The 16200-nt window shown below is 44.3% G+C and overlaps 1 protein-coding gene across 5 annotated transcripts in view; it reads right to left on the bottom strand.

Moving 5' to 3' along the window:
• pbl (epithelial cell transforming 2 pebble) overlaps positions 1-16200 on the bottom strand; it is a 233775-nt gene that overhangs the window by 74829 nt on the left and 142746 nt on the right. For all 5 annotated transcript variants that reach the window (XM_053780057.2, XM_053780056.2, XM_053780055.2 and 2 more), the window contains one exon: positions 6792-6952. In XM_053780057.2, the coding sequence (XP_053636032.1) occupies positions 6792-6952 (161 nt within the window). The remainder of the gene's footprint in view (positions 1-6791; positions 6953-16200) is intronic.

Below are 16200 nucleotides of genomic sequence, written 5' to 3'. Positions count from 1 at the left end.
TATGGGTGTGAAGCATGGGTGATGAATGTTGCAGCGAGGAGAAGGCTGGAGGCAGTGGAGATGTCATGTCTGAGGGCAATGTGTGGTGTGAATATAATGCAGAGAATTTGTAGCTTGGAAGCTAGGAGGAGGTGCGGGATTGCCAAAACTGTTGTCCAGAGGGCTGAGGAATGGTTGTTGAGGTGGTTCAGACATGTAGAGAGAATGGAGCGAAACAGAATGACTTCAAGAGTGTATCAGTCTGTAGTGGAAGGAAGGTGGGGTAGGAGTCGGCCTAGGAAAACTTGGAGGGAGGGGGTAAAGGAGGTTTTGTGTGCGAGGGGCTTGGACTTCCAGCAGGCACGCGCAAGCGTGTTTGATAGGAGTGAATGGAGACAAATGGTTGTTAATACTTGACGTGCTCTTGGAGTGTGAGCAAAGTAACATTTATGAAGGGATTCAGGGAAACCGGCAGGCCGGACTTGAGTCCTGGAGATGGGAAGTACAGTGCCTGCACTGTACTGTAGTGTAAAGCACCCTTCTAGCAAGACAGTGATGGAGTGAATGATAGTGAAAGTTTTTCTTTTTCGGGCCACCCTGCCTTGGTGGGAATTGGCCAGTGTGCTAATAAAAAAAATAATCTTACTGATAACACTGATGTCAATTCTGACTCCGACAATGGTAATATAAGTGAGAGGAATGAAGGGAATGAGAGTCTGCAAGAGTTAGCATTGATATGTGACGTTTCTTCTTGGAAAGTTCCAGTTCCAGACCATTCCAGGATTGAAATCATCAAAAGAGGAAGTTATGTTTATCAGAACAAGGATGGCCCCTTTTCGTGTTACAAAGAGAAAAAAATGCAAAAAGCGATGAGCGTCAGCTTTCTAAAGAATGGTTCTACAAACAGATGCAGAATGGTGAGAAAATTTTGCGATCATGGATGGTATACTCTCCAGTCAGTGGAAAATTATACTATAACTACTGTAGATTGTTTACCTTTAATGTTACAAGTATAACATCAAAGTTTGTGACTGGGTTTCAAATATGGTGGAAGCTGAACCCAAAAGTACACAATCATCAAACTTCTGATGAACACCTACGTTGCCTCGAGAATTGGAAAACCATGGCAACCGGTTTAAGGGTGAACAAAACCATAGATGCAGAAATAATTGTTTCAATGGAAATCCAGAAGAAAAGGTGGAAGGAAATATTGTACAGGTTGCTCGACATTACACTGTTTCTGGCTAAACAAAACTTAGCATTTCGTGGCCACAGGGAGGACGAATTCTCATCAAATAGAGGAAACTTTCTTGAGATGGTTGAATTAATAGCTAAATATGATCCTGTGCTAAAAGAGCACCTAACGAGACTGAAGTGCAGCTCAAGTGAACACAGGTCATCAGTTTTGTATCTCTCACCATCAACTCAAAATGAGTTTTTAAGTGTTCTGGCAAATCGAGTCAAAGAGAAACTTGTTACTGATATCAAGAGAGCTGTATACTACAGCGTTATGTTTGACAGTACACCAAATGTGACACACACTGACCAAATGTCAGAAGTTATTAGGTATGTGCAAATGGAGGATGGAAGAGTTCAAGTGAAGGAAGTTTTTCTTGTTTTTTTTCCTTTGAAGGGCAAAAAAAGTTGCTGATATCAGTTCTGATATCCTGAAAAAGCTGGAAAGTGATGGACTGGACTTCATGCTGTGCCGTGCTCAGGGATACGACAATGCTGCCACCATGGCTGGGGTCCATGGAGGTGTACAAGCCATTCTTAAAGAAAAGAACATGAAGGCAATTTTCAGTGGTTGTGTGAACCATTCACTGAACTTGTGTGGTCAGCATTCTTTTGCCGAGAATTCATCATGTGTAAAATTTTTTGGCAGTCTTGAGTCAGCGTATACAGTGGACCCCCGCATACCGTTGGCATCACATAACGTTAAATCCGCATACCGATACATTTTATCGCTAAGATTTTGCCTCGCATACCGCTAAAAAACCCGCTCAACGCTATTCGTCCGAGACGCGTCTAATGTGCGGCCTGAGCCAGCCTCACATGTTCCGCCAGTGGCATTGTTTACCAGCCAGCCTCCGCGGTAACATCCAAGCATACAATCTGAACATTTCGTATTATTACAGTGTTTTTGGTGATTTTTATCTGCAAAATAAGTGACCATGGGCCCCAAGAAAGCTTCTAGTGCCAACCCTACAGGAATAAGGGTGAGAATTACTATAGAGATGAAGAAAGAGATCATTGCTAAGTATGAAAGTGGAGTGCGTGTCTCCAAGCTGGCCAGGTTGTATAGTAAACCCCAATCAACCATCGCTACTATTGTGTCCAAGAAAACGGCAATCAAGGAAGCTGTTCTTGCCAAAGGTTCAACTGTGTTTTCGAAACAGAGATCGCGAGTGATAGAAGATGTTGAGAGACTCTTATTGGTGTGGATAAATGAAAAACAGATAGCAGGAGATAGCATCTCTCAAGTGATCATAAGTGAAAAGGCTAGGAATTTGCATGAGATTTAACTAAAAAATGCCTGCAACTAGTGATGATGTGAGTGAATTTAAGGCCAGCAAAGGTTGGTTTGAGAGATTTAATAAGCGTAGTGGCATACATAGTGTGATAAGGCATGGTGAGGCTGCCAGTTCGGACCACAAAGCAGCTGAAAAAAATGTGCAGGAATTCAAGGAGTACATAGACAGTGAAGGACTGAAACCTGAACAAGTGTTTAATTGTGATGAAACAGGCCTGTTTTGAAAGAAAATGCCAAGCAGAACCTACATTACTCAGGAGGAAAAGGCACTCCCAGGACATAAGCCTATGAAAGACAGGCTTACTCTTCTCATGTGTTCCAATGCTAGTGGTGATTGCAAAGTGAAGCCTTTATTAGTGTATCACTCTGAAACTCCCAGAGTGTTCAGGCAAAAGAATATCCTCAAGGCTAATTTGTGTGTGCTGTGGAGGGCAAACAGTAAGGCATGGGTCACTAGGGACTTTTTCTATGACTGGTTACACCAAGCATTTGCCCCCAATGTGAAAAATTACCTAACTGAAAAGAAATTAGACCTTAAGTGCCTCCTGGTGTTAGACAATGCCCCTGGTCATTCTACAGACTTGGCAGAGCGACTTTGTGGGGACATGAGCTTCATTAAGGTGAAGTTTTTGCCTCCTAATACCACTCCTCTCCTGCAGCCCATGGACCAGCAGGTTATTGCAAACTTCAAAAAACTGTACACAAAAGCTCTGTTTGAAAGGTGCTTTGTAGTGACCTCAGAAACTCAATTGACTCTAAGAGAGTTTTGGAGAGATCACTTTAATATCCTCAATTGTGTAAACCTTATAGGAAAGGCTTGGGAGGGAGTGACTAAGAGGACCTTGAACTCTGCTTGGAAGAAACTGTGGCCAGAATGTGTAGACCAAAGGGATTTTGAAGGGTTTGAGGCTAACCCTGGGAATCCTATGCCAGCTGAGGAATCCATTGTGGCATTGGGAAAGTCCTTGGGGTTGGAGGTTAGTGGGGATGATGTGGAAGAGTTGGTGGAGGAGGACAATGAAGAACTAACCACTGATGAGCTAACAAACCATACCCCCGGCCGGGATTGAACCCGCGGTCATAGAGTCTCAAAACTCCAGCCTGTCGCGTTAGCCACTAGACCAGCTAGCCACAATAAGATTCATCCAACTAGGTATATTTCTACACCATAGGAAGGTTAGCACAGGCACCTCTGTGACTAACGCGACGGGCTGGAGTTTTGAGACTCTATGACTGCGGGTTCAATCCCGGCCGGGGCTATGGTTTGTTTTCAATCGTGTCATTACGATTTCTTGAGTCATGTTGACGGCAGTGAAGGGACTTGAGCTAGAGTTCGTCACGGCCACACTAGCTGGAGATTTGTCTGTAAAAACTTGCATTTGTGGTCACAGAGGTGCCTGTGCTAACCTTCCTATGGTGTAGAAATATACCTAGTTGGATGAATCTTATTGTGGCTAGCTGGTCTAGTGGCTAACGCGATGGGCTGGAGTTTTGAGACTCGATGACCGCGGGTTCAATCCCGGCTGTGGGTATGGTTTGTTTGCAATCGTGTCATTACGATTTCTTGAGTCACTGATGAGCTGCTAGATCATCTTCATCAGCATGAGGCCACACCTGAGGAAACTGCTTCGGAGGAGGGGAGAGAGAAATTGAAGAAGTTGCCTACTTCAAAGATTAAGGAAATGTGTGCAATGTGGCTTAAAGTGCAAACCTTTTTTGATGACAATCACCCTGCAGCCAGCAGCAACAGCCTGGTTGATCAGGCTCTGATCCACCAGGAGGCCTGGTCACAGACCGGGCCGCGGGGGCGTTGACCCCCGGAACTCTCTCCAGGTAAACTCCAGGTAACACAGCTATTGCAAGCCGTGCTGGTGACTATTACACTGACAATGTTGTGAACCACTTTAGGGAAGTCATAAAGGAACGGGAGGTACAGGCCTCTATGGACAGATATGTTGTGCGACAGAAGTCCAGTGACTCTGAAGCTGGTCCTAGTGGCATTAAAAGAAGAAGGGAAGTAACCCTGGAAAAGGACTTGACACCTCAAGTCTTAATGGAAGGGGATTCCCCTTCTAAACACTAAGACTCTCTCCTCCTCCCATCCCATCAATCATCACCAGATCTTCAATAAAGGTGTCATGTAACTGTGCGTGTCTTTTTCAGTTTGTGTGTATTAAAATTAATATTTCATGTGGTAAAATTTTTTTTTTCATACTCTGGCATGTCTTGCACAGATTAATTTAATTTCCATTATTTCTTATGGGGAAAATTCATTCGCATAACGATAATTTCGCATAACAATGAGCTCTCAGGAACGGATTAATATCGTTATGCGGGGGTCCACTGTACATTCTTTGCCTCCTCCACCCATCAATGGGATGTATTAATGGACCATACTGCAGTCTCTTTGAAAAGATTATCAACAACAAGGTGGAGTTCTCATTACAATGCAGTGACACCAGTAGCGGAATCTTTCGAGAAATTTGTGGCAGCGATTGAAGCTCTTTGCAATCCACAGGAAAATTTGGATACAAGAAGAGCAGCATAAGGTCTTCTCCCTGCTGTGTGCGATTTCACATTTCTGTGTTATCTGTATTTCTGGTGTGACATACTTCGGGAGGTTCAGCTTGCACAGCAGTACTTGCAGACTAAGGATATAACTCTTGACAAAGTGGTGGTGAAGCTAGAGGCACTGCGATTATTTTTGAATGAAGGGCAAGATCGCATAGTGGAAAATTCAATACAACATGCACTTTTGAAATGTGAGAAGTATGGATTTCCAACAGAGAGAAGAATCAGGTTAAAGAAAAGGATGACAGGGGAGCAGGCATGGGATTCCAGACTCACTCTACTGGAAGAAAACAATAGGGCGATGTTGGAGTGCATTGATTGTTTTCATAATGAACTCGAGATGCGATCAAAAGCAATCAAGGATGTGGCAGCCATGTTTGTGGTCATTCAAACAAAAGAATCTTGTACAAGCTACTGAAGAAGAATTGGAGGTGATGGCTTCAAGACTCTCAGTCTTCTATAATGAAACATGCAAGAACGAGCTCATGCTTGAAATACCAAGACTAAGGAGGCACTTGCAAGCTGCTGTTGTTGATCTTGAAAAAATTAAGCACTGGACTGCACTGGATGTACTAACATTCATAGTTCAATGGGATCTCATTGAATCTCTTCCAACTCTGACACTCTGCCTGAGGTTGTTCCTTACTGTGTGTGTTTCTGTGGCTTCTTGTGAAAGGAGTTTCTCCAAGTTGAAGCTGATTAAAAACTATTTACGGTCCACAATGAGTTGATCCAGAATCTCTGACATAGCAATGTTATCCATAGAAAATGGGTCAGTTGACAGCATTGATTTTGATGAGGTGATAGATGATTTTGCAGGATTGAAGGCAAGGAAATGTATTATCTGATTCACTGAAATGTTACCTGTACTCAAGGTCAGATCGGAACTAGTGTTTCTCTGATACTGCAATGTTTTTCTCTATTTTTCAAGTTTTTTTTCTTTTGGCATTGTTGAAGAATAATAAATGTAGGATGTGTTAGCTGTACTCAAAGTGATATTTGAGCTTATGTTTCCTCAATATTACTATGATTATTTATTTTATCATTAATAAAATTGAGAAGTATTCTCCTGTTCAGTTTATGGCCCTTAAACGTTCTCATTGTTAAACATTTGTCACTGGTCATGCAGTAGTGACGTAACTGAGTTTACTCCCCCCATCCCCCCGCCCTAGGATTTCATAGGGGTGACACCAAAGATGCCGCCCTGGGTGACACCAACCCTAGCAACGCCTCTGTTGTTAGATAGGAGCGAATGGAGACGAATGGGTTTTGGGATCTGACGAGCTGTTGGAGCATGAGCAGGGTAATATTATGTGAAAGGAATTCAGGGAGACCAGATAGCCGGACTTGAGTCCTGGAAATGGGAAGTGCAATGCCTGCACTTTAAAGGAGGGGTTTGGGATATTGGCAGCTTGGAGGGACTTCTAAATTGTCTTATCTGAATGCCTCTGCAAAGACACTGATTATGTATGAGTGAGGTGAAAGTGTTGAATAATGATAAAAGTATTTTTCTTTTTTGGGCATTTTTTTTTTTCTTTCTTTTTGGGTCACCCTGCCTCACTGGGAGATGACTAACATGTTGAATAAAAAAAAAAAAGAAAATGTAAAATGTCTGCAAAAAAATAATAACAAGGGAATCCAATGACTCCATTGTCATGTCACATACTTTACTATTAATGTAAATGTTAATCAAAACGAACATACTTACCGGGCACATTTCTATGTCATTGTGTATTTCAAATAATTTGAATTTAGCTTCTGTCTTTCTTTTATCATCATTGATGAAGGTCATCACAGATTTTATCTTGTCTAGAGCTTGTTCCAAAGCTGCATGATCCGGAGTGGTTTTTTCAGTGTGCTTCAAAATGTCTGTTGGGAAAAAAATGCAAGTTATAAACTTTAATATGACAAAGAGAATGAAGTTAATTTAATCTAGATTCAATTAATTTCTTGTTTAACAAATAATAATAATAATGCAGCATTTGTCTGCTTACCAACCTAACTTAAATAACTTGAGAATAACAGTTACATCAAGGCTCATCAAGTAAATAATTTATTCCTTTAACAGTGATTAAAGCAGGGTGAAATTTGTGTGTAAACTTAGTTGATTTTAGTGGGAAATAGGGAATAGGGCCACATGAATGTTAGAAATGAGGGCCTGACTGGTCTTGACACTAATGATTAGCATGGAAGACTTTTCAGAAATACAGCCGAGATCTCTTTATAGTATTTGGATTAAACTTTAACATTAACACATCAGCCGTTTCCCACCAAGGCAGGGTGGCCCGAAAAAGAAAAACTTTCATCATCATTCACTCCATCACTGTCTTGCCAGAGGCATGCTTACACTACAGTTATAAAACTGCAACATCACCACCCCTCCTTTAGAGTGCCAGCACTGTACTTCCCATCTCCAGGAATCAAGTCCAGCCTGCCGGATTTCCTGAATCTCTTCATGAATGTTATCTTGCTTACACTCCAACAGCACATCAAGTCCTAAAAACCATTTGTCTCCATTCACTCCTATCTAACACGCTCACACACTCTTGCTGAAAGTCCAAGCCCCTCACACACAAACCCTCCTTTATCCCCTCCCTCCAACCTTTCCTTAGGACGACCCCTACCCCACCTTCCCTCCACTACAGATTTATACACTCTCAAAGTCATTCTATTTAGTTCCATCCTCTCTACATGTCCAAACCATCTCAATAACCCCTCCTCAGCCCTCTGGATAATAGTTTCAGTAATCCCACACCTCCTCCTAATCTCCAAACTACGGATTCTCTGCATTATATTCACACTACACATTGCCCTCAAACATGACATCCCTACTGCCTCCAGCCTTCTCCTTGTTGCAACATTCACAACCCATGCCTCACACCTATACAAGAGCACTGGTATAATTATACTCTCATACATTCTCCTCTTTGCTTTCATGGATAGTTCTTTATCTCCACAGACTCCTCAGTGCACCACTCACCTTTCTCCCCTCGTCAATTCTATGATTCATCTCATCCTTCATAGACCCATCTGCTGACACATCCACTCCCATTATTATTATAATCAAAAAGAAGCGCTAAGCCACAAGGGCTATACAGCGCTGCAGGGCAGGGAAGGAAGCAAGGGAATTGGATGGCAGAAGGGAGGGGGGATGATCAGCAGGTTACAGAAAACAGCGGGGCAGGGGATAGTACGGGGGTAGAGGGTAGCAAGAGATTCAAGTAGAAAGGGCTGAAAGTATCAGAATTTGTGAAGTAAGTCAGTCGTTGTCAAAAAGTCAATGAGAGAGTCCGGATGAAAGGTGGGTCCATCAGCGAGAAGGGAAGGTAAAGAGAGAGCAGCGGGGCGAAGACGACGACCGAGGTAAATTCTGCGTGCTCGTTGATAAAGTGGGCAGTCCAACAGAATGTGGCTGACTGATAATGGAGCTTGGCAATTCTCACAGAGAGGAGCAAGACGCCTCTCCATGAGATATCCATGAGTAAGACGAGTATGGCCAATGCGAAGACGGGAGAGAGTAGTCTCCCAACCTCGACACTGGTGATAAGAAGACGGCCAGTAACCTATACTCGGTTTAATAGACTGAAGTTTGTTGCCGAGCATAGTAGACCAACGTTGTTGCCAACGGGTGTGAAGGTGGGAAGATATTACAGCAAAATAGTCCGTACATGGAATACCTCTATAAGAAACTGGTAGGTCATGTACTGCTGACCGCGCAGCAGTGTCTGCCTGTTCATTGCCCTGTACGTTAACATGACCAGGGACCCAACAAAAAACAATATCTTTATGCTTAGTAAAGATGCGGCGTAGCCAAAGTTGGATACGGAGGACTAAGGGGTGAGGTGTATCAAATTTTTGTATAGCCTGTAAAGCACTAAGGGAGTCTGAGACAACCACAAATGATGACACAGGCATAGATGCAATACGGATAAGTGCTGTAAGGATGGCATATAATTCAGCAGTAAAAATACTAGCCGAAGATAGTAAATGCCCTTGTACGACGCTGTCCGGAAACACTGCTGCGAATCCTACGCCGTCAGAAGACTTAGAGCCATCTGTGTACACAGCAATGGCATGAGAATGAGAGTGAAAGTGGTCAAGAAAAAGAGAGCGGGAAGCGACCGTAGACAGTTGGGCTTTCGAGCAAGGGAGGGAGAAAGAACAGACTCGAACAGCTGGAACTTCCCAGGGGGGTAGGGAAAAGTGAGATGCTACATGTACATAGAAAGGTGGTAGTTGAAGAGAAGACAAGAGCGAATGAAGGCGAAGAGAGAAGGGACGGAGTAAGCAGGGGCGGCGAACAAATAAAGAATGTCTACTAATATCAGTGACCATTCTATAAATGGAAGGATTGCGGAGATCATGAGAGCGTACATAGTAGCGCAGGCAATGGGCATCACGGCGATCGGATAAGGATGGAACGTTCGCTTCTGCATAGAGGCTTTCGACAGGGGAAGAGCGAAAAGCACCAAGGCATAAACGTAATCCTTGGTGATGAATGGGGTTAAGGCTAGAGAGAGTAGCAGGAGATGCCGCTGAATAGATCTGGTCACCATAATCAAGTTTCGATAAAATAAGGGTGGAATGTAGGTGAAGGAGGGTTCGACGATCAGCTCCCCACGAAAGATGAGCAAGGGTTTTAAGAAGGTTCAGCCGGCTGTGACAAGTTGCCTTCAGAGAGGTAATGTGAGGTTTCCAGGATAACCTACGATCAAAGAGGAGGCCCAGAAACTTGACTGTATCACGTTCAGGGATACGTGAGCCATAGAGGTACAAAGGATGATCGGAGATGACAGAGCGTCTAGTGAAAGTGATTTGGTGGGTTTTAGTGCTGGAAAATTTAAACCCATGTGTGGTGGCCCAATTGGAAACACGGTCGACTGCATGCTGGAGAGAAACTGTAAGGAGGTGACAGTCAGCGCCTGCACAGGCAATAGCGAAGTCATCAACATAGAGTGATGACCAAATATTTGATGGAAGACTAGAGGCCAAATCATTAATAGCAAGGAGAAAAAGTGTTGTGCTCAGAACACATCCCTGGGGGACACCTTCAGCTTGGATAAAGTCCGGGGAGAGCACATTATTAACCCGAACACGGAAATGCCTGTCAGTTAAGAAGTTCTTAAGGAAGGATGGTAGATTGCCTCGAAGGCCTAAGGAGTGGGCTTGGGCTAAAATATTATACCTCCAAGTTGTGTCATATGCCTTCTCAAGGTCAAACAATATGGCAATAACTGAGTGGTTATTCGCAAAGGCATTACGGACATACATATCCAAGCGCAGTAAGGGGTCTATGGTAGAACGTCCCTTACGAAAGCCATATTGACGAGTGGAGAGACTGTTGTGTGTCTCTAAATACCACACTAAACGTCTATTTACTAGACGTTCCATTACTTTGCAAACTGCACTGGTAAGAGCAATGGGACGATAGTGGGAGGTTTCATGTCCCGTAGTGCCTGGTTTGCGGAAAGGAAGAACAATGGCGGATTTCCACAGCTGTGGAAGAACTCCTTGTGACCAAATAAGATTGTAAAGGCGTAATAGGACTGCAAGGGCTGACTGATGTAAATGTTGTAGCATACGAATATGAATGTCGTCGGGCCCAGCTGCCGATGATCGACAAGCTGAGAGTGTTGCCTCCAGTTCTTGAAGTGTAAAAGGCACATTATACTGTTCTTCTCTGAGAGAAGAAAAGTCCAAGGGTGCTAACTCTCTGGCAGACTTTGAGGAAAGAAATGAGGGGCATAGATGGAGTCCCTGAGAAATACGGACCAGATGATTGCCAATTTCATTGGCAACATCTAGTGGGTTTGCTATATCAACACCGGCAACCCGCAGAACAGGAGCCGGGTCAGGAGAATATTTACCACTCAGTTTTCGTACTTTTTTCCAGACTGCACTCATAGAGGAAGCAGAGGTGATGGTGGAGACATAATCTCGCCAGCAAGTGCGTTTAGCGTCACGGATGACACGGCGAGCGATCGCACGCTTCTGTTTAAAATCAAGGAGTCGCTCTGTGGTTCTATTGTACCGGTACCTGCCCCATGCAGCGCGTTTCAAACGTACTGCACGAGCACAAGCAGGAGACCACCAAGGCACGCATTTCTGAGAATGCCTGCCCGAAGTTTGGGGTATAGAATGAGAAGCTGCGGTGAGAACGGAGGACGAGAAGAGGTGTAAAAGCTCATCGATGGAGGACGAAGAAGGAACCTCTTCAAAAACAGTCAGGTGTGAGTAAAGGTTCCAATTTGCCCGATTAAATTGCCAGCGTGGGGTGTGAAGAGGTGGCGAATATGAAGGGGAAGTAAGAATGATTGGGAAATGATCACTGTCATGTAAGTCCGGGAGAACAGACCAAGTAAAGTCTAATGCGGCGGAGGAAGAGCAAACTGAGAGATCGATGCAAGAGAGAGTATGAGTCCGAGGATCAAAATGGGTGTGAGTACCTGTATTTAAAACATGGAGGGGGTGGGTGGCAAGAAAAGCCTCTAACTGAATTCCTCGGGAATCACAGTGAGACCCTTCCCAGAGGAAATGGTGGGCATTAAAATCACCAAGTAACAGAATCGGTGGCGGTAATGACGAAACAAGGAAGGCAAAATCCGGAATAGATAATGCCCGAGATGGAGAGAGATATAAAGAACAGAGCGTATACCACCTATGTAAGTGGATACGGGCTGCTGTGTAATGCAGCGAAGTATGAACAAATAGCTGATGGTACGGAATATCAGTGCGGAGAAGAAGGGCACTTTCATTAAAGGTCCCATCAGGAAAAGGATCTGAAGAATACAATAAATTATAGCCTGAGATGTGAGAAATAACAGCAGAGTGTAATTTTGGTTCCTGTAAGCAAACACCAACAGGGGCAAACTGGGAGAGTAACATCTGAAGCTCACCCCGATTACCCCTGAGGCCGCGTATATTCCACTGTAAAAAGGCCATGATTGGCAATGATAAAGATACTTGAAATCCGCAGGTAAGGGTTCCTACGGACTAGAAGGGTTAGAAAAGTCCACATGCGGAGGCAGTGGAAAATGTTCAAGCAGCGAAGGAACGGTGCGCTGTGAAGAAAGGAGTTGCGCAGATGGAGCAGAGGAGAGAGACAGAGCGGAAGGTGGATCAGTGTCCATTGATGGTTTGGTCTCTGCAATATATTCAGAGATTGCTTCAAGTGTTTCGGAATTCAGAGATGTCGTATGGGAGACAATATTGGGAATGGTAGGGGGAGGATGAGTAAAGATTGGAACTGTATTGGACTGTACCAAGGTAGGGGGCGGCGAAAGGGTGGATGGAACTGGAGAAGCGTGGCAGGGGACAGAAGAGACAGGAACCTGGGAGGTGGAAGAAGAGGAAGAAACTTGGGAGGGAACAGGGGAGGAAGGTACATTACGAGGAGGAGGGTGAACCTCTGCACTTGTAACTGAGCCAGTGAGAGGGGAAGAACTAGGGACAGAGACAGGGAGGGTAAAATGAGGAGGTGGAAGATGGGTAGGAGGTGTTACCGGACCTTTTTTTGACTTTTGAGAAGTAGAGGGACGATTGGGAAGAGGTGTCGTACGAGGTCTCGTCGATACTGAGGCTTGTAAGAGAGAACTCGAAGAAGCGAGATTAGACTGAGGCGTTGAAGTAGGGACGTCTGAGCCGAGGACAGCAAAAGGATTAGATACAGGAGTGATTATGGGAGAGGTAACCACAGAGGTGGGTGTAGAAGATGGGATACCAGAAGTGGGGGGACGTTTTGAAACACGGGAATAAGAAACACGTGGGAGTCTCCCTTGGAGGCGGAGATGAGAAACTGCCATGGCATAAGGGAGACCTTCTGTCTCTTTGAGGTAACGGATTTCCCGCTCGTTTAAATAGACCTGACAACGGCGAGAGTACGAAGGGTGAGCCTCATGACAGTTAAGGCAAGAGGGAGATCGATTGCAAGACGTATTAGAATGGTCATCGGCACCACAGACTGGGCATTCGGCGATAGATCTGCAATATTTCGCTGGATGGCCAAATCGCCAGCAATTTCTACACTGTTGTGGTGTAGGGATCACCTTTCGAACTTGTAACCGATGTCCTGCTATATAAACTGAGGATGGGAGTTCTCGGCTGTCAAAAGTTAAACGAGCCACATTGCTAGGGTATCGTCTCCGCCCACGGGCAGGAAGAACGTAAGTGTCTACCTTAAGGATTGGGAGATCTTGGAGTTCCAGCTGTTCTAGAATGTCGGTGCCACATGTCTGGAAATTTTGTTGAACTATGGTATGGGGCAGAATAACGGTACCACTACAAGAATTGAGGGAATGATGTTTTTCAAGGGTGACAGGAACAGTATCTATATGGGAAAGACGAGAGAGCTCACGAGCCTGGGTAGCATTCTGTACGGTAATGATGCGCGTACCGCTCTTAAGAGCATGAAAAGAAATATCTTTACCAACATGGCGTAGGAGTGCCTTGCCAATACTATGGTCAGAAAGATAGGCAGTAGAGGAAGTTGGTCGTAAAGTGAAGAATTTAGTCCACTGTTCAGTCTGAAACTGAGCGTGGAAAGGTAGTGAAGGACGTGTCGATCGTTTCTGAGAAGAACGAGAAGGTGAAGGTGGAGAAGTACCATCAGCAGGTAATTGTCGTTGACGTTTAGGCGTGGGACCAGAGTTGGTCCGACGTGGAACGGGTCGGCGATTTGAAAATTGCCGCACCGTAGAGGGAGAGGCCGGAAGCATAGTCAGAGGAGAGCGAAGGTCTGATAAATCGAAGGAGTCAGTCGAGGCCTCAGTACCTGAAGCGGGTGAGGAAACAGCACCGGCAATAGGTACAGAGGCATGAGGAATGTCTGAAGAGTGGTCCAAAGACGAGGCGGGGTCAGAACGGGGTGCGGTATCAAGAAGGGGCCCGGGGGTACCAGGTTCATGGACTAGGGCTGCCATGGTTAGGTTACTTCTTTCTTTTTGTTTTTAAGAAAAAAAAAAAAAGAAGAAAAGAAAATAAAAATAAAAAAAAAGAAAAAAAAAGGGGGGACCGGGGAGGGATAGTTCCTAGGAGGAATGAAAGGGCCAGAAATCTCCCTCCGCGCCCAAGAGGACTCGACACCGCTAGTAGCGCAGATGCAGCATGGAACCCGTGCCATACCCTACCCTTCATGCCAGTAAACCAGCAATCTGGGATAGCAACCTCACATCTGCCGAGCTACCTCGGTGGACAAAAGAGAGGGCGGCCGGATATCCGCCACAAAGCATACCTCCTTCAGCCACCACCCCCGGAATCCGAAAGGTGGCTTCCAGAGATACACCCGTCGCCCAAAAGACACCCAAAGCTACTCCGGGATACCGGAGAGGGATCGGGACATCCCTAGGCAATCCAGATTCCACGGCAAACTACGCCACCGCCAAGAAACCTCAACGGAATGGGATGGACCCCGGTGTCCTTTCCCCTACCTAGGAACTAGCGTGCCTGTGGGAGAAATCCCAAAGGACAAAAAGAGGAAGGGCAAAAGGGAGGAGTGGGGAGGAGGAGGAGGAAAGGAAAAAGGGGAGGATGGGGAGGATGGGATAGGGGAGGGGAGATTGGGGGGTAATTAGGTTCGGTCTGAGGAAGAAGACCGATAGGTCTAATTCCTCAGACCAAGAGCCTCTTCACCACGCCAAGGAGCCCCCCTTGAAGAGGCATCCACTCCCAAATATCTGAACACATTCGCCTCCTCCATACTCTCTCCCTCCAATCTGATATCCAATATTTCGTTACCTACTTTTTTTATCCTCATTACCTTACTCTTTCCTATACTCACTTTTAATTTCCTTCTTTTACATACCCTACCAAGCTCATCAACCAACCTCTGCAACTTCTCTTCAGAATCTCCCAAAAGCACAGTGTCATCAGCACCTCTTCAGATTATTCTTCTTCTTTCAACGTACCAGCCGTATCCCACCGAGGTGGGGTGGCCCAAAAGAAAAAACTGAAGTTTCTCCTTTTAAATTTAGTAATATATACAGGAGAAGGGGTTACTAGCCCCTTGCTCCCGGCATTTTAGTTGCCTCTTACGACACGCATGGCTTACAGAGGAAGAATTCTGTTCCCCTTCCCCATGGAGATAAGAGGAAATAAACAAGAACAAGAATTAGAAAATAGAAGAAAACCCAGAGGGGTGTGTATATATATGCTTGTACATGTATGTGTAGTGTGACCTAAGTGTAAGTAGAAGTAGCAAGACTTACCTGTAATCTTGCATATTTATGAGACAGACAAAAGACACCAGCAATCCTACCATCATGTAAAACAATTACAGGCTTTCGTTTTACACTCACTTGGCAGGACGGTAGTACCTCCCTGGGCGGTTGCTGTCTACCAACCTACTACCTGATTTATTTATTTTTTATGTTTTATGCTTGCATCTTCAGATTCAGATTCATTTATTTCTTTGCAAGTAGTACATTGAGATTATACTTTAACAATAATGGGTTGCAGTGCAAAGAGAGCCTCTATTATGCCTTGGCATTATGGGCTGATTTAATTCAATGGCTTACTGACTACTTATCACTGAAGAAATTATCAAAGTTGTACAGTAGTTCTATTAATAAAAGTGAATCTAATTTACACAAACAAAAGGATATATTCATGTATTCAAAAATGCTTTTTATGAAACATGATTCAGTAGTAGTTTTCAGTAGGTTACAGTATGAGGGTAAGACTGGTTTTGGTAGATATGTATACTTCTATGTGGTAATTTGTCAATATATGAGCTTGGTTGTCTAGTCATGAAGTTTTAAGATTTAGGTAATTGGTAGATTTATTGGTAGTGTTTGATATTGAGTATTGAGTATTTAGTCTAGGGTGATTAGGTGGCTTTTGAGAAGTCTTAAATTGATTTTCAGACTGAGTTACTTTGGTATTTTCTGGTACTGAATTCCAAATTTTGGGGCCCTTTATGTGCAGAAAGTTTTTACACAGTGTGATATGGACACGGGGTACATCAAAAAGAGATCTGTGTCTTGTGTTATGGTCGTGTGTCCTGTTAAGATTGGTGAGAAAAAAAGTTTGAGTGGAGGGTTTATGTTTGTGTGTATTGTTCTATGTATGTAGCAGGCACATGAATAAGTATGGATGTTCTTAATGGTGAACAGATTTAGACT

Source organism: Cherax quadricarinatus, chromosome 27, assembly GCF_038502225.1.
Source record: "Cherax quadricarinatus isolate ZL_2023a chromosome 27, ASM3850222v1, whole genome shotgun sequence".
In the NCBI taxonomy this organism is placed as follows: domain Eukaryota; kingdom Metazoa; phylum Arthropoda; class Malacostraca; order Decapoda; family Parastacidae; genus Cherax; species Cherax quadricarinatus.
Note: the sequence above shows the minus strand (reverse complement) of the source record. Positions and strands in the feature narration are given on the sequence as shown.